The sequence below is a fragment of the Vulpes vulpes genome, chromosome 1 (assembly GCF_048418805.1).
Source record: "Vulpes vulpes isolate BD-2025 chromosome 1, VulVul3, whole genome shotgun sequence".
NCBI classification, from domain to species: Eukaryota; Metazoa; Chordata; class Mammalia; order Carnivora; family Canidae; genus Vulpes; species Vulpes vulpes.
Window position 1 is genome coordinate 161,168,388 of NC_132780.1, and position 17,997 is coordinate 161,186,384.

At 35.1% G+C, this 17,997-nt stretch overlaps 1 protein-coding gene across 1 annotated transcript in view; it reads right to left on the reverse strand.

Annotated features, from left to right (window-relative positions):
• Nucleotides 1-17,997, reverse strand: part of LMBRD1 (LMBR1 domain containing 1) — a 109,211-nt gene that overhangs the window by 71,705 nt on the left and 19,509 nt on the right. Inside the window, exons 4-5 of the mRNA XM_025991127.2 lie at nt 10,214-10,311; nt 7,770-7,837 (exon numbers count right to left, since the gene is read on the reverse strand). Coding sequence (XP_025846912.1) covers nt 7,770-7,837; nt 10,214-10,311 — 166 coding nt within the window. The remainder of the gene's footprint in view (nt 1-7,769; nt 7,838-10,213; nt 10,312-17,997) is intronic.

A 17,997-nucleotide genomic window follows, 5' to 3' on the forward strand; every position in this document is an offset into this window, starting at 1 on the left:
GCTTAGTAAAAATATTTTATACCCAATCTGACTCACGGTATTAGTTTAATATAGATTGTCTCTTAAGGAAAAGACAAAGGAAAGGCTAATGAATTTCAGTAGATATGAAACTGAAATGATAAATTCAGTAGAAAAGAAAATAAGATTTTCACATCTTATACCCAATCACCACGTCATATTTATCTTCCAAACAACTTACCAGTTTCTTCCTCTCCGCTCTCTTTCTAACTACTCTAATTCAGACTCTCATCTATCACTTGAACTATTACAATGATTATATAATCGGTCTTCCTAACTACCATTTATATTCCAATTCTCCAATCCAACTCCCAAATGCCCCTTCAAATGCATCCTTCACAGTGCTGTAACTCTTAAAATAAATTCATATATATTCACTTTTATGCATTCACACATACAAATGTATACACATCTCCACTGTCTTTCAATTGTTCAGCAGGATAAAACTCAAAATTTCTTAAACATTGTTTGTAAGACCCAGAGTCTACCTACCTGGCTTTCATGGCCTGTCACCCACACAAACACCTGAAACATCACATCATAGGTTTTTTTTGTATTGAAGAGGGTAGGAGTTTAAATTCACAATATATGTAGGGTACCTGGGTGGCTCTAATCAATTAAGCATTCGACTCTTGATTTTGGCTCAGGTCATGATCTCAGGGTTGTGAGATTAAACCCTACATCCAGCTCAAGCACTGAGCATGGAGCTTGCTTGGGATTTCCCAGCTCCCCCTCCCCTCTCCTACCCCACTTGTGTTCTTTCTTGCTCTAAAAAACAAAAAAACAAAAAACAAAACAACACATTATATGTTTTATATCATTTTTCAAATATTCCATATTAACTGCAGTCTCTCAGTTACCATGTTATAGACCTCCCCCTAAAATTCATGTTGAAACCCTAACCACCAATGTGATGGTATTGGGATACTGGGCCTTTATGGAGGTAATTAAGGTTAAATGATGTCCTAAAGATAAGGTAAGGCTCTAATCCAACAGGATTGGTGTTCTTATAAGAGGAAGAAGAGACACTAGACAGCTCGCTCTCTACTTGCTAGCACAGAGTAAAGGCCATATGAGAAGACAGTGAAAAAGCAGCCATCTACACACCAAGTAAACTCAGCAGAAACCAAATTTGCTGACACCCTGATCATGGTCTTTTAGCCTCCAGAACTCCAGAACTGTGAGAAAATAAGTGTTCACTGTGTAAGCTACCCAGTCTGTGCTATTTTATTATGGCAGCCCAAGCAGACTGATACAGATTTGGTGTGTGTGTGTGTGTTTTAAAGATTTCATTTATTTATTCATGAGAGGCACAGAGAGAGGCAGAGACACAGGCAGAGGGAGAAGTAGGCTCCCCACAGGGAGCCCAATTTGGGACTCAATCCCAGGATTCTGGATCATGACCTGAGCCAAAGGCAGATGGCTCAACCACTGAGCCACCCAGGCACCCCAACTGGTACAGATTTTGGTACTATAAAGTGTATTGCTACTGTAACAAATACCTAAAGATGCAGCTGTCTCTTTGAAACTCAGTAATAGGCAGAGGCTGGAAGAGTTTTAGTGCATATGAGAAAAAGCCTAGGCTGCTTTGAAGGTGACTTTAAAAAGGGAAAGGAGAAAGAGGCGAGGGGAGGGGAGGGGAGGGGAGGGGAGGAAAAGGAAGGCCAGTCCCAAATGGAGTCACTTGTTTTAAGCCCCACCAAGATTTAATACATAATTGCAACTTCAGCCTCTCCCAAGAGTAGAATTTTAAACCAATCAGTCTGGAATTTCTGAGTCTCTAATAGTAAGGTAATCTGCCTGATAAAACCCTGTCTTGCCTGAAACAATACCCTTTTTGAACTTCCTTATCCCACCCCGTCTACCTATAATAATCTTCCATTTCGCATAACTCCTCAGAGCTCCCTTCTATTTGCTAGATTGGATGCTGCCCAAACTCACAAACTGCTGAATAAAACCAACTGGATCTTCAAATTTACTCATTTGAATTTTATATTTTAACAAAGAGACTACTGATAAAAACATGGATGTTAAAGGCAAGAGGGAGGACTCAAAAAGAATTACAGAGAAAGCCTCTGTTGTCTTAGAGAAGATATATGTCATCATGAATAGAGCATTAGTAGAAATATGGATACTAAAGGTCATTCTCGTGAAATCTGAGCTAGAAATGAAGAACATGTTATTGGAAATTAAAAGAAAGAAGATAACTTGTTAAACAGTGGCAAGGACTTTGGCTAAACTGTTTTGTAGTTCTGTGGAAAGCAGAACTTTTAAGAGATGAAATTGGGTATTTAGTTGAGGATTCTAAGCAAAGTGTTAAAGCTGAGGAGGATTCTTAGCAAAGTGTTGAAGGAGTAGATTGGTTTCTCATTATTGTTTACAGTAAAATGTGAGAGACAGGTAAGGTAAAGGAACTGCTATGCAAAAAAGAACTAATGCATCCATACTGAAAAAAAAAAAAAAAATGATTGAAGCCTGTGCTAAGAATGTGGTTGAACAATCATTTGATGGGTGGCAACAATGGGTTTAATCAACAGTTTCAGCCTACACAGGAATAGTGGTAGGATGACACTGCCAATTTAAAATATAGGGAACAGAGATGGAACAAAATAAGGTAGGCTATGGGATTCTACAGGACAAGACAGAATTATTTAGTTGAGAACATGCTTTATCCCTCACAAAAACGTTATCTAAAAGCAATTCAGTTATCAATAGGGCTGCCATTCCCACCACAGGCCCAGGTGGCAAGGCTGCTTCCTCCTCAGTTTCCTCAATTGTGGCCACCAGGAAACTGTTACAAAGGGTCAAGGGAGCAGGACCTATGCTGAGAACCAAGAGGGCAGGGCCACTACTTAGGGCCATGGTGGTGACTCTACCACCTACCCCTTAGTAGGTCTATAGAGCAGATCATCCAACCAAAGATGATTATTCTTGAGTCTTAAGATCTAATATAATTTGCCTTGTTAGCTTTGACTTGTTTAGAACCCATTGCCCCTTTTTTCTTTCCAATTTCTCCCTTTTAGAACAGAAATGTCTATCCTGTGCCTGCCCTACTATTCTATCTTTGAGGCACATAACTTGTCTGGTTTCACAACTTCACTGCTAAAGAAGAATTCTGACTCAGGATGAATCATATTTCAGGTCTCATCCATATTTGATTTAGGTGATATTTAGATGAAACTTTGGACTCAGAACTGATGCTCAGTTCAGACTCTGAGGGCTGCTGAGATGGGATGAATGTATTTTGCACATAAGAAGGACATGAATTTTGCAAGGCCAGAGAACAGAATGTTATGGACTGAACTTGTCCCCACAAAATTCCTATGTTGAAGGCCTAACCTCTAATGTGATGGCATCTAGATATAAGGCCTTTAGAAAAGTAACCAGTTCAATGAGGTCATAATGTTGGGATTGAGTCCAAGGGGATTGAGTCTCTTTAGGAAAAGGAAGAGACAACAGAGAGCATTTTTTCTCCCAGTGAGAGCACACAGGAAAGATCATGTAGGATACAGTAAAAAGGCAGCTGTCCATGGGCCAGAACAAGAGCTCTCACCAGGAACCATACTTGCCAACATTCTGATCATGGACTTCTAGCCTCTAGAACTATGAGAAAATAAATATATGTCACAGCACTCTGAAAAGACTAATACACTATACATGCTATTTATCTTTTTTCTTTATTTAGTCTGCTGATCAATTTTCACTCTTCAAATTTCAATTCAAATATTATTCCCTATTAGGTCTTCCCTGATTTCAAGGCAAGAATAGGAATTTGCTACTCTATCATCAAAACTTAGTATTTATCTCTTTTGAGAACACCTAAATATTATAACTCAAGTTATATATTTATGTCTCTCTCCACTGTTAACCTTGAGGAAAGACACAACGGCCCTCCATCTTTATCCCCAAGACCTTGCCCACTACCCAACAAAGTGCTCCAAAAATGCTAGCTACATGACTTAGTTAAACCTCAACCACATTTTTGCCATAAAATTATCTATTGTTTTAAAAGAAAAACATACATAATTTAACAAAAACTAGAAGTAGGTTACCTTCAGGAAAATTTTAAGAAATTTAGTCAATCACTTAATTTAAATGTATAATATACCTCATTCAAATATGGTAATGAGAAGAACACTATCCTGGGTAACCAAAACATAATTAGTCTTTTATTCACAAATTTCAGGCTTGTGAAATATAGCAGTCCACATACTGCTCCCCTCTATCAGTGCCCTCAGCTGAGGATGTCAAATATCAATGAGAAAATAGAGGCCAATCAGAGAAGAATTCTTTTATTTGCACACAAAACCTAAGAAACCACCTGCACCTCTTTTCATTTTTATTGCTCATATAACAATGGAGGAAATATCTTTCCAATTAAATCAAAGCCTTCCACTGAATTAATGCTTTCTAAGGCCATTTCTTCTCACCTATTATCCGCCTGAGAGGCAACATTATCAATTCAATTACAAAAGGACCACAGTACTGAAAAGGGCAAGAGGTGGCACAGGGAAAAATACTTCAGCTTATCCTTTACAAAAGAAAAAATTAATTTTCTCTTTGGAGCTAGATATAGCTTTGGAAGAGCAAAGACTAAACTCTGACTTTCCTGACACCTGATTTGGTGTCTTATTCATCATCTCTTCCTGACTGCCTATAAAACTTACCATGAAATAAACTGAGCTCCTGATACTTCCCCACCAAACCTCCTCCTTCAGATTTGCCTGAATTGATAACAACTTCACCCTTTCTGTGCAGCAAAAAATTTGGCTTTGCCCAAAAAAAGGTGTGAATTTTACCCATGGTTCTGGCACATATTCAATGTCTTTGTTTAGGGCAGGAGCTAGCAACATCTTAAATGGTTAGCCAGAAAGACCGACCACATGACTTAGGGTAAGGACTTTGGAACACATGGGATCCATTGACCTGGAGGCTGAGATAACTATGTGGGCGATCAATCAATCAGACTTGCCTAAATAACAGAGTCTTAATAAAAACTCTGTCTTAAGGCTCATGTGAATTTCCCTGGTTGGCAATACTCCACATATACAGCTATATATCAATGCCAGAAAAGTAACATACCTTGAAGACAATAGAAGTTTCATATTTAGAATCCTCCCAGACTCTATCTTATGTGTCTCTTCTTTTAGTTGATTTTAACCTGTATTTGCTTATAATAAATGGTAACAATGAATATAATAGCTTTTAAAAATTTCTGTGAATCCTTCTAGAGAATTATCAAACCTGATACTGTTTTAAGAAACTCCCAAAGTTGCAGTAGGTGTCAAAAGTGAGAGAAGTGTTCCTAAGACTTCGCAGTATATCCTCAATTTCTCCTTCTCTCACACCACACCTATGCATCCTATCAGAGTATCATGCTGGCTCTTTCTCCAAAAGATAGGCAGAATCAAATCACTACTGCTATCATTATGCACTGCCTCAGTTATTACAACAGCTTCCTCACAGATCTCATATTTCTACCCTTACCCCTATAAAGTCAAACTGTAAAACGTCATCTAGGAATCTTGTTAAAATATCAGATAAAGTTGCTCAAAGACAAAAATTCCTCTGAGAGTTTCCCATCTTTCTCACAATAAATGTCAAAATCCGAACAATGGCCTATGATATCCTACTAAATTTGGCAGCTCTAGTTACCTCTGACCATATCTTCAGCTACTCTAGCCTTTACCCACTCTACTCCAGCCCACTAAGTTTCCTCATTGTCTTAAATATGCCAGATACTCTCATGCCTCAGGGCTTTTCATCTGTTGTTTTATCAGTCTGGAATGCTCTTCACCCCACATATATTCATGGCTCCCTCACTTCCTTCAAATATCTTCTCAAATATTCCCTTATCAGTGCTTTCCCTAACATTTCACAACTTTAACACAACTCGTTTTTTTATTCTCTTTCCCTGCCCCCCTAAACTTCTCTTGAATGTGTGCTCCACGAAGAGAAGTTATCTTTTCTGTTAACTGCTCACTAGGCTCTTGTACAGTTTCTGGAACTAACTAGTATATAATAATATTTGGAAAAAATAAGTGAATGCTATATTGTTCAAAATGGCTGATGAAACTGTTGCTTATTATTAGTGTATTTGCAAGGAAACATTTTCTTAACTTTTAGTATACTGCTTCTAAATAAATAAATGTCATCTAGAGAATGTTAAAGTTTTATCAGAACTGTGCAAAATGTAACTCTAAATGGGGCCTGAGGGTAATATGCCATGAAAAGACCAAGTAAATTTACAAATATACTTTCGGATACCTTTGGGAGATACCCTGACTGCTATTAAGATGTGTGGTTTACTAATGGTTCTTAGTCACATTCTAAATGAGGAGTTGGCAAACTACTGATTGTTTGTAAGCAGTTTTATTAGAACTCTTTCTGTTCGCATTTTGTCCATGACTGTTATAAAGCTACAAGAGAGGTGAGTAGTTTCCACAAAGACCATATGGACCTCTAACTTAAAATACTTACTAATAACTACTCTTAAAGAAAAGTTTACTAAATTCTGTTCTAGATAATTTAGTTGTCTAAATGAGAGACTTTCATATTAACAAAGAAAATTCACATAATTTGCTTTCTTAAGAGGCCAAAAGAGACTTAGAAAAAAAAATTCAATAGCTAAAATAAATAGAAAAACTACTAAAAAAAAACCTGTCCTTTCAATAAGTACTCTTTTTTTCATGACACATCAAGGCAGACAAAAGGTACTGGAAATATGCCTTGATTATAAAACATTTGTATTCTAAGAACTCCTAGAACTACAAAAGGTTACTGACCAATTTTATTCCCACCACAAAATGTATTCGATGACATTTCTTATTTACTGAAATTTCTGAGACCAAATTATACAAAGGACCTTTTAAAAGCTTATTAACACCTCACTTTATTTCCTAACATTAAAAAAAAAAAAGAATCAAAACCTATTTTAACAAAGAGAAATGTCTTCCATTAACAAGGACAAATGTTTTCCAAAGAGAAAATTTTAAATGTATAAAAAAATGCAAAATTTTATTGAAATTAATATAAAACCTTAAGGAAGAAGATTTAAGAAAGGAACTCATACACAAAGATTAATTCAAAGATTTAAATTTATTTTTATTTTTATTTATTTATGATAGAGAGAGGCACAGACACAGGCTGAGGGAGAAGCAGGCTCCATGCTGGGAGCCCGACACAGGACTCAATCCTGGGACTCCAGGATTGCGCCCTGGACCAAAGGCAGGCGTGAAACTGCTGAGCCACCCAGGGATCCCTAATTCAAAGATTTAAAGACTGATGCATCAACTCCGAAAAGATGCAGAGATGGGATTTCATTTAAGAGCTGTTCATAAAAATGGAAAACCTAGAAATATCATAAATGTTCAAGTAATCATCACTACAAGATTAAATTGTTGTATCCTAAAAGGAGAGTGCAATACAGTCAAAATTGATGAATCTACATTTACTATTCAAAGAGATGCCTACAGTATGTCAGCAAGTAGATTATCAAGAATTCATAAAATAAAGCCATTAAAATTATAACATGGAAGGTATATGTATGGGGGGGGAGAGCACCCTGAATGTATCTGAGCACATAAAAAATGTCTTAATAGAAAAATATACACAAAAAAGGTTAGTGGTTAGTCGTAACATAAATAGTAGTTTATTCTTTTCCTTACACTTTTTTTCCTACAGTTTTCTGAATGAGCCTTTATTATTATTATGCTATTTCCATTTTCAGGGGGAAAAAAATGAAGACTTACCCAACTAAAAGAAGCAGTGCACAAATTAAAGCAAATCCCAAGGTATACTTGAATGCCGTTTTAATTTGCTGGAAGTCAAGGGGAAAAAGCATACCATTTACTAAAACCTTTAAAATATAAAATACTCTTAAAAAATAAAATGTAAAATATCCTTGCTACAGTGTAACAGTACTTTCACATCAAACACATATTTATATTCAACTATGTACAATTTCCTTGTTGAAAAATAATCTTGAAATTTAAGGAAAAACAATGTATACGTCACATCATAAGTATCTTTGCAAACCACACTAGATTTTAAAATCTTTTCAATGGTTAGACTTATGGAAATCAGTACTGAAAAGTGTAATCAGTTCTTCAACATAATCATTAGTAAAATTATAAGAATATTTAATAAAATATTCCCCAAAACAGGAAGCAAACAGAAACTACAATACCTCTCCCTCAATTCATTAAAATGGGTTAAAATAATAATTATAATATTTAATATGCATGTATGTGTGTATATATCTCTATATTTATATATAACATATATTAATTATATTTATATAAAATGAAAATACATAGAACATATATATAAATATATAAACATTTATTATTATCTTTGTCCAAAGACAAAGAAAAACACAAAGCTGGATATTCTAAATATGGAAAGAAAAGTTAACCTCAAAAAAAAGGTTAAATCAGTAAAACAAATAAATAAACAAACATTATTCATCTCTCAGCCTAAGGAATTCTCTAAAAATCACCTTTAAAATTTAAATTCATGCTTCATTTGACAAATTCTTCACAAAGGAGTTAAGACAATCTTTAGGAAAAATCTTAAAGTAAAGGTTGAGGAGGATCTTAAGTTCAACCAAAAGGTTGGGGAAGATGAACTTTAGAAGAAGTGAAAAGAGAAAGCTGGCATCTCATTCCTTTTTTTTTTTTAAGATTTATTTATTTATTCATGAGAGACACAGATAGAGGACGCAAAAACACAGGCAGAGGGAAAAGCAGGCTTCCCACAGGGAGCCCCATGAGGGACTCGATCCTGGATCCTGTGAGCCGAAGGCAGACGCTCAACCACTGAGCCACCCAGGCGTCCCTCATTCATTCCATTTTTAACATTAAATTCCTAACCAGCCACTTTAACTTACATATATGTTGGGTTTACAAATACAGAGTTACAGAAGTACCTGCAAAGAATTAATTTTGACTTTCTATATAAATATTTAAACATCTTATTTTTTTCTCTAACAAATTGTACTGATTGCCACTTGGAATCACTTAAAACATTGTACTTGCTCCTGATCTTAATGCGAATACTTTAAGGTTTTAATAAACATGATTAGGCATAATGCTGGCTTTTAAGTGAAAGCTATATGTATTTTTTTGTATTTAAATACAAAACATAAAAAGGTATAAAACAAATTCCTGTAATGCAATAAAAAAACATTCCTTTTATGTTGCCTTTTTTCCCTTAAATCAGAAAAAAAGGTCCAATTTTAGCAAATTATCTTTCAACATGATTTCTTCTTTGACCTATTAAATGACTATATATTAATAGATACGCTGTCTAAACCACCCATGCAATCTAGAGACAGGCCCAACTGAGTTGTACTATATTCATATATTTTTAAGATACCTCTGAATTTAATTTGCTAATATTTCAGTTAAGATTCGTATACCAGCACTTAGATGATGTTGGTCTGAAGCTTTGGATATATATATATATATGTATGTTATATTTATCAAGTTTTTATATCAATGTTATATATTGATATATATATATATATATATTGATATATATATCCAGGTTTATATCAATGGATTAGTAAAAAATAGTCTACAAGTGTTCCTGCTGACAGGGGTCAGCAGACTGTCCTGTTGGCCACATGTAGCCTATCTCCTATTTTACTGGATCACATCAAACTTATTATCTCTGGCTACTTCCACAGTACAACAGCAGAGGTAAGTACCTGCGATAAACAATATGGCCCACAAAGCCCAAAATGTTTATTGCCTGGATTTTTGGAGAAAAAGTCCGCCAACCCCTGCTCTGGAACTGCTGTCTAAACAATTGTCACAAGTCACATGTGGCTCCTGAGCTTTTGAAAAATGGCTAGTTCAAGCTGAGATGTGCTGCAGTGTTAAGATACATTTTAAATCTCAAAGGCTTAGTGTGAAAGAAGAAATTTAATGTTTCATTAAGAATGCGTTTTGACTATTTAAAATGGTAATACTTGGAACCTATTACATTAAATACAATGTATCATTGAAATAAGTAAAAAGGAGCAGTTGAAATTATTTTTAATGTCGCTACTAGAAAATTTAAAATTTCCCATCTGGCTCACAAAATATTTCCATTAGACAACACTGCTCCAGAATAAATTCAGTCATGTCATTCTTTGAGAAAGGAAATAATCTTTCCTCCTCCCTGAACATAAAATAAACATACTTACAGTGCATTTACCGGTATCATCATCATCCTTCTCTTCATAGTAGAAGTAGACAAAAGGGATCCAGAAGAACACACAGAACAGTATGACAGAATATAAGGCTGTGGAAAGACATAAGCTGAGTTCTACCGAATACACATAACCTTAATAACTGCGATATATATACTTGTGTGTGTATATATTAACATACAAATATAACTTACCAAATTCACACTACATAACAAAGTCACTTCCCCATCTGATCCCTATACCCATAACTCTGTTTATATGTAATATCCCAATCAGCCTTTTCTGATCACTGTCCCAAGAAATCAACAGCATTATTAGATCATAATTTAAGTTAACCATGGGGCAATTTTCAGCAATAATGATAATAACTGTGCCTATAACAAGTGTAGCAGCTAACATCTGAGCTTCAGATTGTGGGGTCAAGCCTCACAAGGGGCTCTGTGCTCAGCATGAAGTCTGCTTGTCTCCCTTCTCACTCTGCTCCCTCCCCTGCTCACACACATGTACTTACCTTCTCTCTCTGTCTCTAAAATAAATAAAGGAATAAAATATTTTTTAAAAATAAAGGAATGTTAACTTTTATATTCCTTCCAACTGAAAATCAAGTTGACACAATATTTTCCAGTCAAATTAAAAAAATAGCTATAATCAATACTGTCCTTTTGATACAAATAATTTCCCCACTCGAAGTTTAAAATATGTAGTGTTATAAAACTGATTTTATACAAATCAATAAGGGTCAGCCACAGAAGAAGGCCCCCCTGAAAGTATACAAGTGAACTATCTCAAGTGTCTTGCATTAATCCTTCCTTCCTTACCTTCCTCTCTCTCTTCCTTCCTTCCTCTCGCTTTTCCTCTCTCTCTCTCTCTCTCTCTCTCTCTCTCTTTTTAAAGTAGGCTCCATGCCCAATGTGAAGCCCAATGCAGAGTTTGAATTCAGGATCCTCCTCAGATCAGGACCTGAGCTGAGATCCAGTCGGATGCAGACTGAGCCACCCACATACCCCTGCATTAACTCTTTCATAACAAGAATGTTCTTAGCAACATTATTCACAGTAGTCAAAAACTGGAAATGACCCAAACATCCATCAACAGGTGAACAGATAAACAATATATAGATTGCTTGCTTATATAATTGACTAATATACAGCAATAAAAAAGAAGCAACCATGGATACATGAGATGAGGATGAATTTCACAGACCTTATGCTGAATAAAATAAGCCTAAACACAAGAGTACATTTTCTATGACTGAACTTAGGAAAGCTTTAAAACTGGCAAAACTAATTTACTGCAAGTCAATAAAGTGGTTGGGGCAGCTACTGACTGTAAAGAGACATGAAGATATATGGCAATGGAATATTCAGAAAAAGGAATATTCAGAAAAAGGCAGTTACTAGCAATCCATGCCTTGGGGGAGGAAGTGGGGAACAGAAACAATCTGAAAAGACTATAATAACCCCTCAGCAGTCTGTGACTCAAAACAGGTATAGAACAACTGCTCTAAATCTTTGTTTTGCTAACACCACATGCTAAATAAATGATCTTCCGTGAAGCTAACTGTTCTTTCCTCAGTGTCCTTCATAAAGATCTCTTCCTTTAACCCATAAGTGTTAATCTATAAAGAAAAATAATTAACATTTTTGTGTTTCAGATCAGTACTTATGTCCAGTTGGGTTTATATATCTGTAAATGAAAAAAAAAGTTGCTGCTACCACTATTATGAAACAGAGAAACTGCTTCTTTTACAGTTCTATTTCAAATTGATAGCTATTTTCAAAGGAAAATTATTCTTAACTCCAACAGTGATGACACTCTCATATCCTGACATCTTTATAAAGTATGCTTTTATTTGTAAATGTTTTTGTTAAAAGACTGCTACTAGCAAAGAAAAAATAAACAGACTCTTTGGTTTAGTCCCACAAACAACAAAGAAAACATATTAAGAACAAATTTTAAAACTTCATGTGCTCAGAAGTTGGCAAAAAAATAAACTCATAAAACAAGTCCTTTTTTTAAAACATCTTAGCAAGAACGAGCAAAAACAAGTGAACAGACAGCCATCAACCCTTAAAAGGAAATGGACAAAAACTGTGGCAAAGAATATGATGATTGTTATCTTTTCATATACATGAAGCAAATAACCTACCCCTTTTAAAAACTGGGTATCATTAAATTATAACTCACATGAAAATTAACTTGGATAAATTAAGCTTTTGGATTTTCAGACATTTTTTATTCCTCCCAACTACTGATGAAAGCACTAAGACAAAGAATAACTTAGTCAATATTGTGATAGTATAATTAATCATTACAAAGCTTTTTGTTTCAGAAGGCCAAAGTATAAAGATATTCTGGGAATTCTAAAAGCCTTCTAAAATTATCCCATTTACCCAGCTGGAGAAATCTGGGGTCAAGACTGCTAGCTACATATCCAAATACCCATTTTCATCTCAGCTGGCATTCTCCTTTTTGTCCTTCCCCTTCCTTCCTACTTCCTGCCTAAAATGGACACATGATAGCTTACTCTCTAACCACCATTTTGGACTCTCATAACCTTACAATGGAAATCATGCACTAAGGATGAAGAAGAGAAGGAAAAAAACAAACACGTTTAGGATCCTCATGCCATAATGCTGCCATCTGAACCATGGATGGCCCATTTCTAGACTTATTTTAAGTGAGATTTAAAACCACAATCCATTAAGTCATCTACTTCCAGTCTGTTAACAGCTGTCAAGTATAATTGCTGAAGCAGAATCTGATACAAGAAATGGGAGAACCCAAACATTCACTCCTGAACTATGGTGGTCCTGCCTGTGAGCCATGAGTGTAATAGATCTCAATTAACTTTAACCATTGGACATGGTAGCATCATGAAGTGCCACAGAATCCCCTGGGTTCAAGATACAGTTCTTGTCTTTACTAGGTAGCAGCAACTCTATTTCCCTTTATAGCCAGGATCAATCACTCCAAACTATATGGTAACTATTATTGCCTGTTTATGCAACAGAATAAGGAGACCAAATGGTCAGGTGGAAATAATACCTCTAATTCAACAAAGCTATTATTGCATCCTTGCTGGAAGTACTCTCATATGGCTATTAAAAACTCTAACTAGCAGAACTCAGCTACAAGAAACAAGTTTTGTGGCTAGTTCATTAGGAATTATTGTACAAACTGCCATGCTCACTTCTATCCCTTAGTTATCAAACATAGGTCTAGATTATGGGACAAAGAGACCATGTAATGCTCACTGGTCCACAGCATTCCCTAAATGAAAAAAATAAATTAACACTTCAAAGTTCATTTTATGAAGCTTGTAGGGTCTTCATACACAAACCTGGTAAGAATAGTAAGATAAAGGAAAATTATATACCAGTCTACCTCTGAGTCAATTTTTAAAAAAGATCCAAATAAGAAAACAGCAAATCAAATCCAGCAAGAGATTTAAAAACCAAAAAAGCCATCATCACGACTAGTCAAGGTTTATCTTAGGAATGCAAAGTTGACTGAAGAATAATCTATCCATATAATACGTTACTTGAAAGAATTATTAAAAAACAAAACAACAACAAAAAACTTCTTATGATACTCTGGTAAAGGGTATTCAATTAAAAAAATATCTAATTAGTATGTTCCAGGCATCATTCTAGGGTTCGTGGATATGGCAAAATCAAAGCTCAGAAGTCCCTACTCTCCTAAGAATTCAGTGGGGGGAAAATATTTAGAATCACGGTGCAAACTACTCAGAGTACATAAAAAAAAATTTCTTACATAAGAAAAATACAAACAACCCAACTAAAAAAGGTAATTCAAGCAAAAAATTGAAAACGTCAATAAATATTTTAAGAACATGCAATTTCATTTTCAAATAAGAGAAATGCAGATTAAGGAACTATCAATTCACACTTCCCAGACTGGCAAAAACTAAAAATACATAGCAATACCAAAGTCTGGCATACAGAACACCCAAAATTAATGTAATATTGTATGTCAGCCATATTTTAAAAAGTACACTATGGTTTTTAAAATTATAGCTACAATCTTGATGTCCCACATAATCCAAATAATATTAGTCTTGTCAGCAGTATTTTACAGCAATATTTTAATGTCAGGATAAAGTTTCCTTGCTATTCCAAGGGCTCAGATAATGCATGAACAGTTTCAAATGTTCTTTTTCTCTCCTTCATTTTAGAGGTAGTATATACTTATTTGGGAAATTCTGTAAGATACAAAAATATACACAAAATTAAAATTATAAATAATTCAACTATCTAAATGCCACCTAATTTAAACTTTGGGATATCTTCTTCTAGTCACTAATTGTATACACAGTGTTTTTATTTTTATTTGCTATGTAACTCATTGGGCTAGGTGCCAAAAAACTACAGCCTACAGGCCAAATCTGGCTTACCACTTGCTTTTGTAAATAAAGTTCTACTGGAACACACAACAAAAACAAAAATAAGAACAAAAACACCAAGTTTAGGGACACCTGGGTGGCTCAGTGGTTGAATGTCCGCCTTTGGCTCAGAGCATGATCCTGGAGTCCTGGGATCGAGTCCCACATTGGGCTCCTGGCAGGAAGCCTGCTTCTCTCTCTAGGTCTCTGCCCCTCTCTCTGTGTCTCTCATAAATAAAATTTAAAAAAAAATCTTTAAAAAAATACCAAGTTTAGGATACAGAGCAACTGGAATGTTTTTATCTTTTCAATGGGATTTGTATAAACACTTAGAAAAATAATTTGTCGTTATTTAGAATGTTGAAGATACATGTAACTTATGCTCTATCAACTCTATGTATGTATGCATTTTGCATTTAGGCAACAAGAAACGTGTACAAACATGTTCAACACACAATTTTTAATAGCAAACAATCCAAATGTCCAGACTGATTAACATGTGTTATATTCATAGACAATAAAAATAAGCTATACTTCATGCACGAATACGTAGGAATCTCAGAAACATATGGCTGAGAGAAAACAAGCAACTTTATATGAAATTTCATATAAAGTAAAAAAAATGTAAAACTAAAGATACACCTTGGTAGAACTTTAAAGGTAAATCAAGGGTTTAACAGAGACTAAATTATAATAGTGGTTACTTCTAAGGGAGTTGGAGAAGAGGTGGCATCATGGAAAGGCTTCAAACTTCATACTTTGCATGCTTAATAGATATATTGCAAGTATAAAAAGCATTATATGTTGAATAAACATCAAAACTGTCAATACTTATAAGACTGCTATATAGTTAGCTTCTAAAATGGCTCCTGGTGATCCTCACACCCTTGTGCAATCCCCTTCCCTTGAGTGTGGAGTAGATCACTGACTCACTGCTGATGAAAAGAATGTGACGAAGTGGTGGAATGTCACTCCTAGGATTAGTACTAAGAGATTCTGACTTCCATCTTGCTCGCTCTCAGAAACCTCAGCTGCCATGCTGTCAACCGTCCCATGAAAAAGTCCCTGTGGTAAGAATCTGATGCTGCTGGCAACAGGTAATTAAGATCTGAAGCCAGCCCCTACCCATGTGAGGGAGATTGGGAGCCAACTCTCCCCTAATGGATGATTGTAGTCCCAAAATACACAATTGCAGCCTTGTGAGGAGAAACCCGGAGCTGAGGACCTATATCAGCTACATATAGATTCTTGACCCAGAAAAACTATGAGATAATGTTTGTTTTAAACTGCTAAATTTGGGGATAATTTGGTATACCACAATAGGTAAGTATTACCACTGCTCATAGTACCTCACTAATTCAAACATTAAAGGGCATGATCTGACCGTGTATACAATTAGAGTACAAAATTGTTTACACGCTTTAACTTAGAATATGTAGTGTGAAGAACAGTCATTTCCCTTATGGATTTTTTTGGTTTCCTCTAATCTTTCCACTTGGAAACAAATTCTTAGGTTACTGAATCTCAAGAAGTCATTATCTAGAGAATTTCTTGAGCAAATATAATTAGAAACCATTTAGAAAACTCCCCCAGTGATTAAGAATACAGTCTTTTAAAAAGGGAGAGGGAAAGCAGGAGATAGGATACAACTATCTCATCAAGAAGAACTCAGCAGAACTGAAAAGGTGCCCCAAATTAGTCCCAGTCTATCTTATCTAGAAAAGTAATTAAAAATATTAGAGATGTTTCCAAAACAAGAAAGAATCAAAAAGACATAAACATAATGAGATGCTAGGTCAATTCTTTCATATTAATTTTCTCATATCATTGCACTGAGTTTACTACCCTTGCTCCCCGCTAATCTGAGTTAAACAATAGCAGATATCAGCTATTTAGCACTAATCACACATCTCACACTCCTAATACCATGAAGTAGATACTACTTTATCACCATTTCACAAGTGGAAAAGTCATAAAGAAGTTAAGTGACTTCAAGGTCTCATGGTACTCTTCTCAAATTAGACAGTAGGAGGTTGTAAACCTTAAGTTCAAAACGCATAATATAGACTCCAGGTACAATTTTTCAGCAAGTAACCAATAGGACATATGGAAAAACTTACTAAAAATTCTCTTAGGTACTCTAAAAGGCATGGCATAGAAACAGGAGTCTGAAAGTGTCTTGGTCCATCTTATTCCTCCTTAGTTCCATAATTTACCTTACCCAAATATGTATACACCTATTTTCACTGCAGAAATGCTGGAGAGCAAAAAGTAAGAACTTATTAAACATCTTAATAATCTGGGATTCTTTGAAGAAGAGTACTCATACAATGGCAAACAATGCAGTAAATGCTTTTTTAAAAAATGCAAGTATACATATACTAGATCCTCAAAGCAGCGGTATTTGAAATAACCAAAAACTGAAGCTAACTGACCATAAATTTTAGAATGGACAAACAAGCCATGGCATGTTAATACAATAGAATATTTACAACAATGACATTCAATGAGGTACTGTTACCTGCAACAATACAGATAAATCGCAAATAAAATGTTGACCACTAAACCAGAAGAGAAAAAATACCTACTGTATGATTCAATTTATATCAACACACACACACACACACACAAAAAAAACGATAGCCCAAGAATCAGTGTCAAGAAAAGAAAGTGTCTCTAGGATAAAGTGATACAACTACAGAAGGGCTGAACACAACAGTCTGGAATAATTCCTGCTTATGGTTTGAGCTCTCTCCTTTTCTACAACCCCTGTATACACTTGAAAATCAAAACAGGGGATCCCTGGGTGGCGCTGCGGTTCAGCGCCTGCCCTTGGCCCAGGGCGCGATCCTGGAGACCCGGGATCGAGTCCCACGTCGGGCTCCCGGTGCATGGAGCCTGCTTCTCCCTCTGCCTGTGTCTCTGCCTCTCTCTCTCTCTCTCTGTGTGACTATCATAAAAAAAATTAAAAAAAAAAAAAAAGAAAAGAAAATCAAAACAGAAAGCTAGAAAAACTATTAAGTAAAATGAAAATTCACTTAAAGTGGACAGTGAAAGAATTAAGACTAAAACTTTCAAGAATGGTTAGAGAAAACATTAGAATAAACATTTACAATAAAGTACATTAAATAGAATGTAAAAAAATTAAAGATGAAAATAAATTTGAAATATAAAAATAGGACTCAGATAAAAGGCTAAACATAATACATAAGAAATAAAATCCTGAATAGGCTCAAACATAGGATTAAAACAGAACTGAGAATAAAAAAGACAAGACTAGTTTTTTAAAGGAAAATATCAAAGAGGTTTAAAGACATAAATGAAGAAACAAAAACATTTAAAAAGGAAAAAAAAGACTGAATCCTTAATGTCT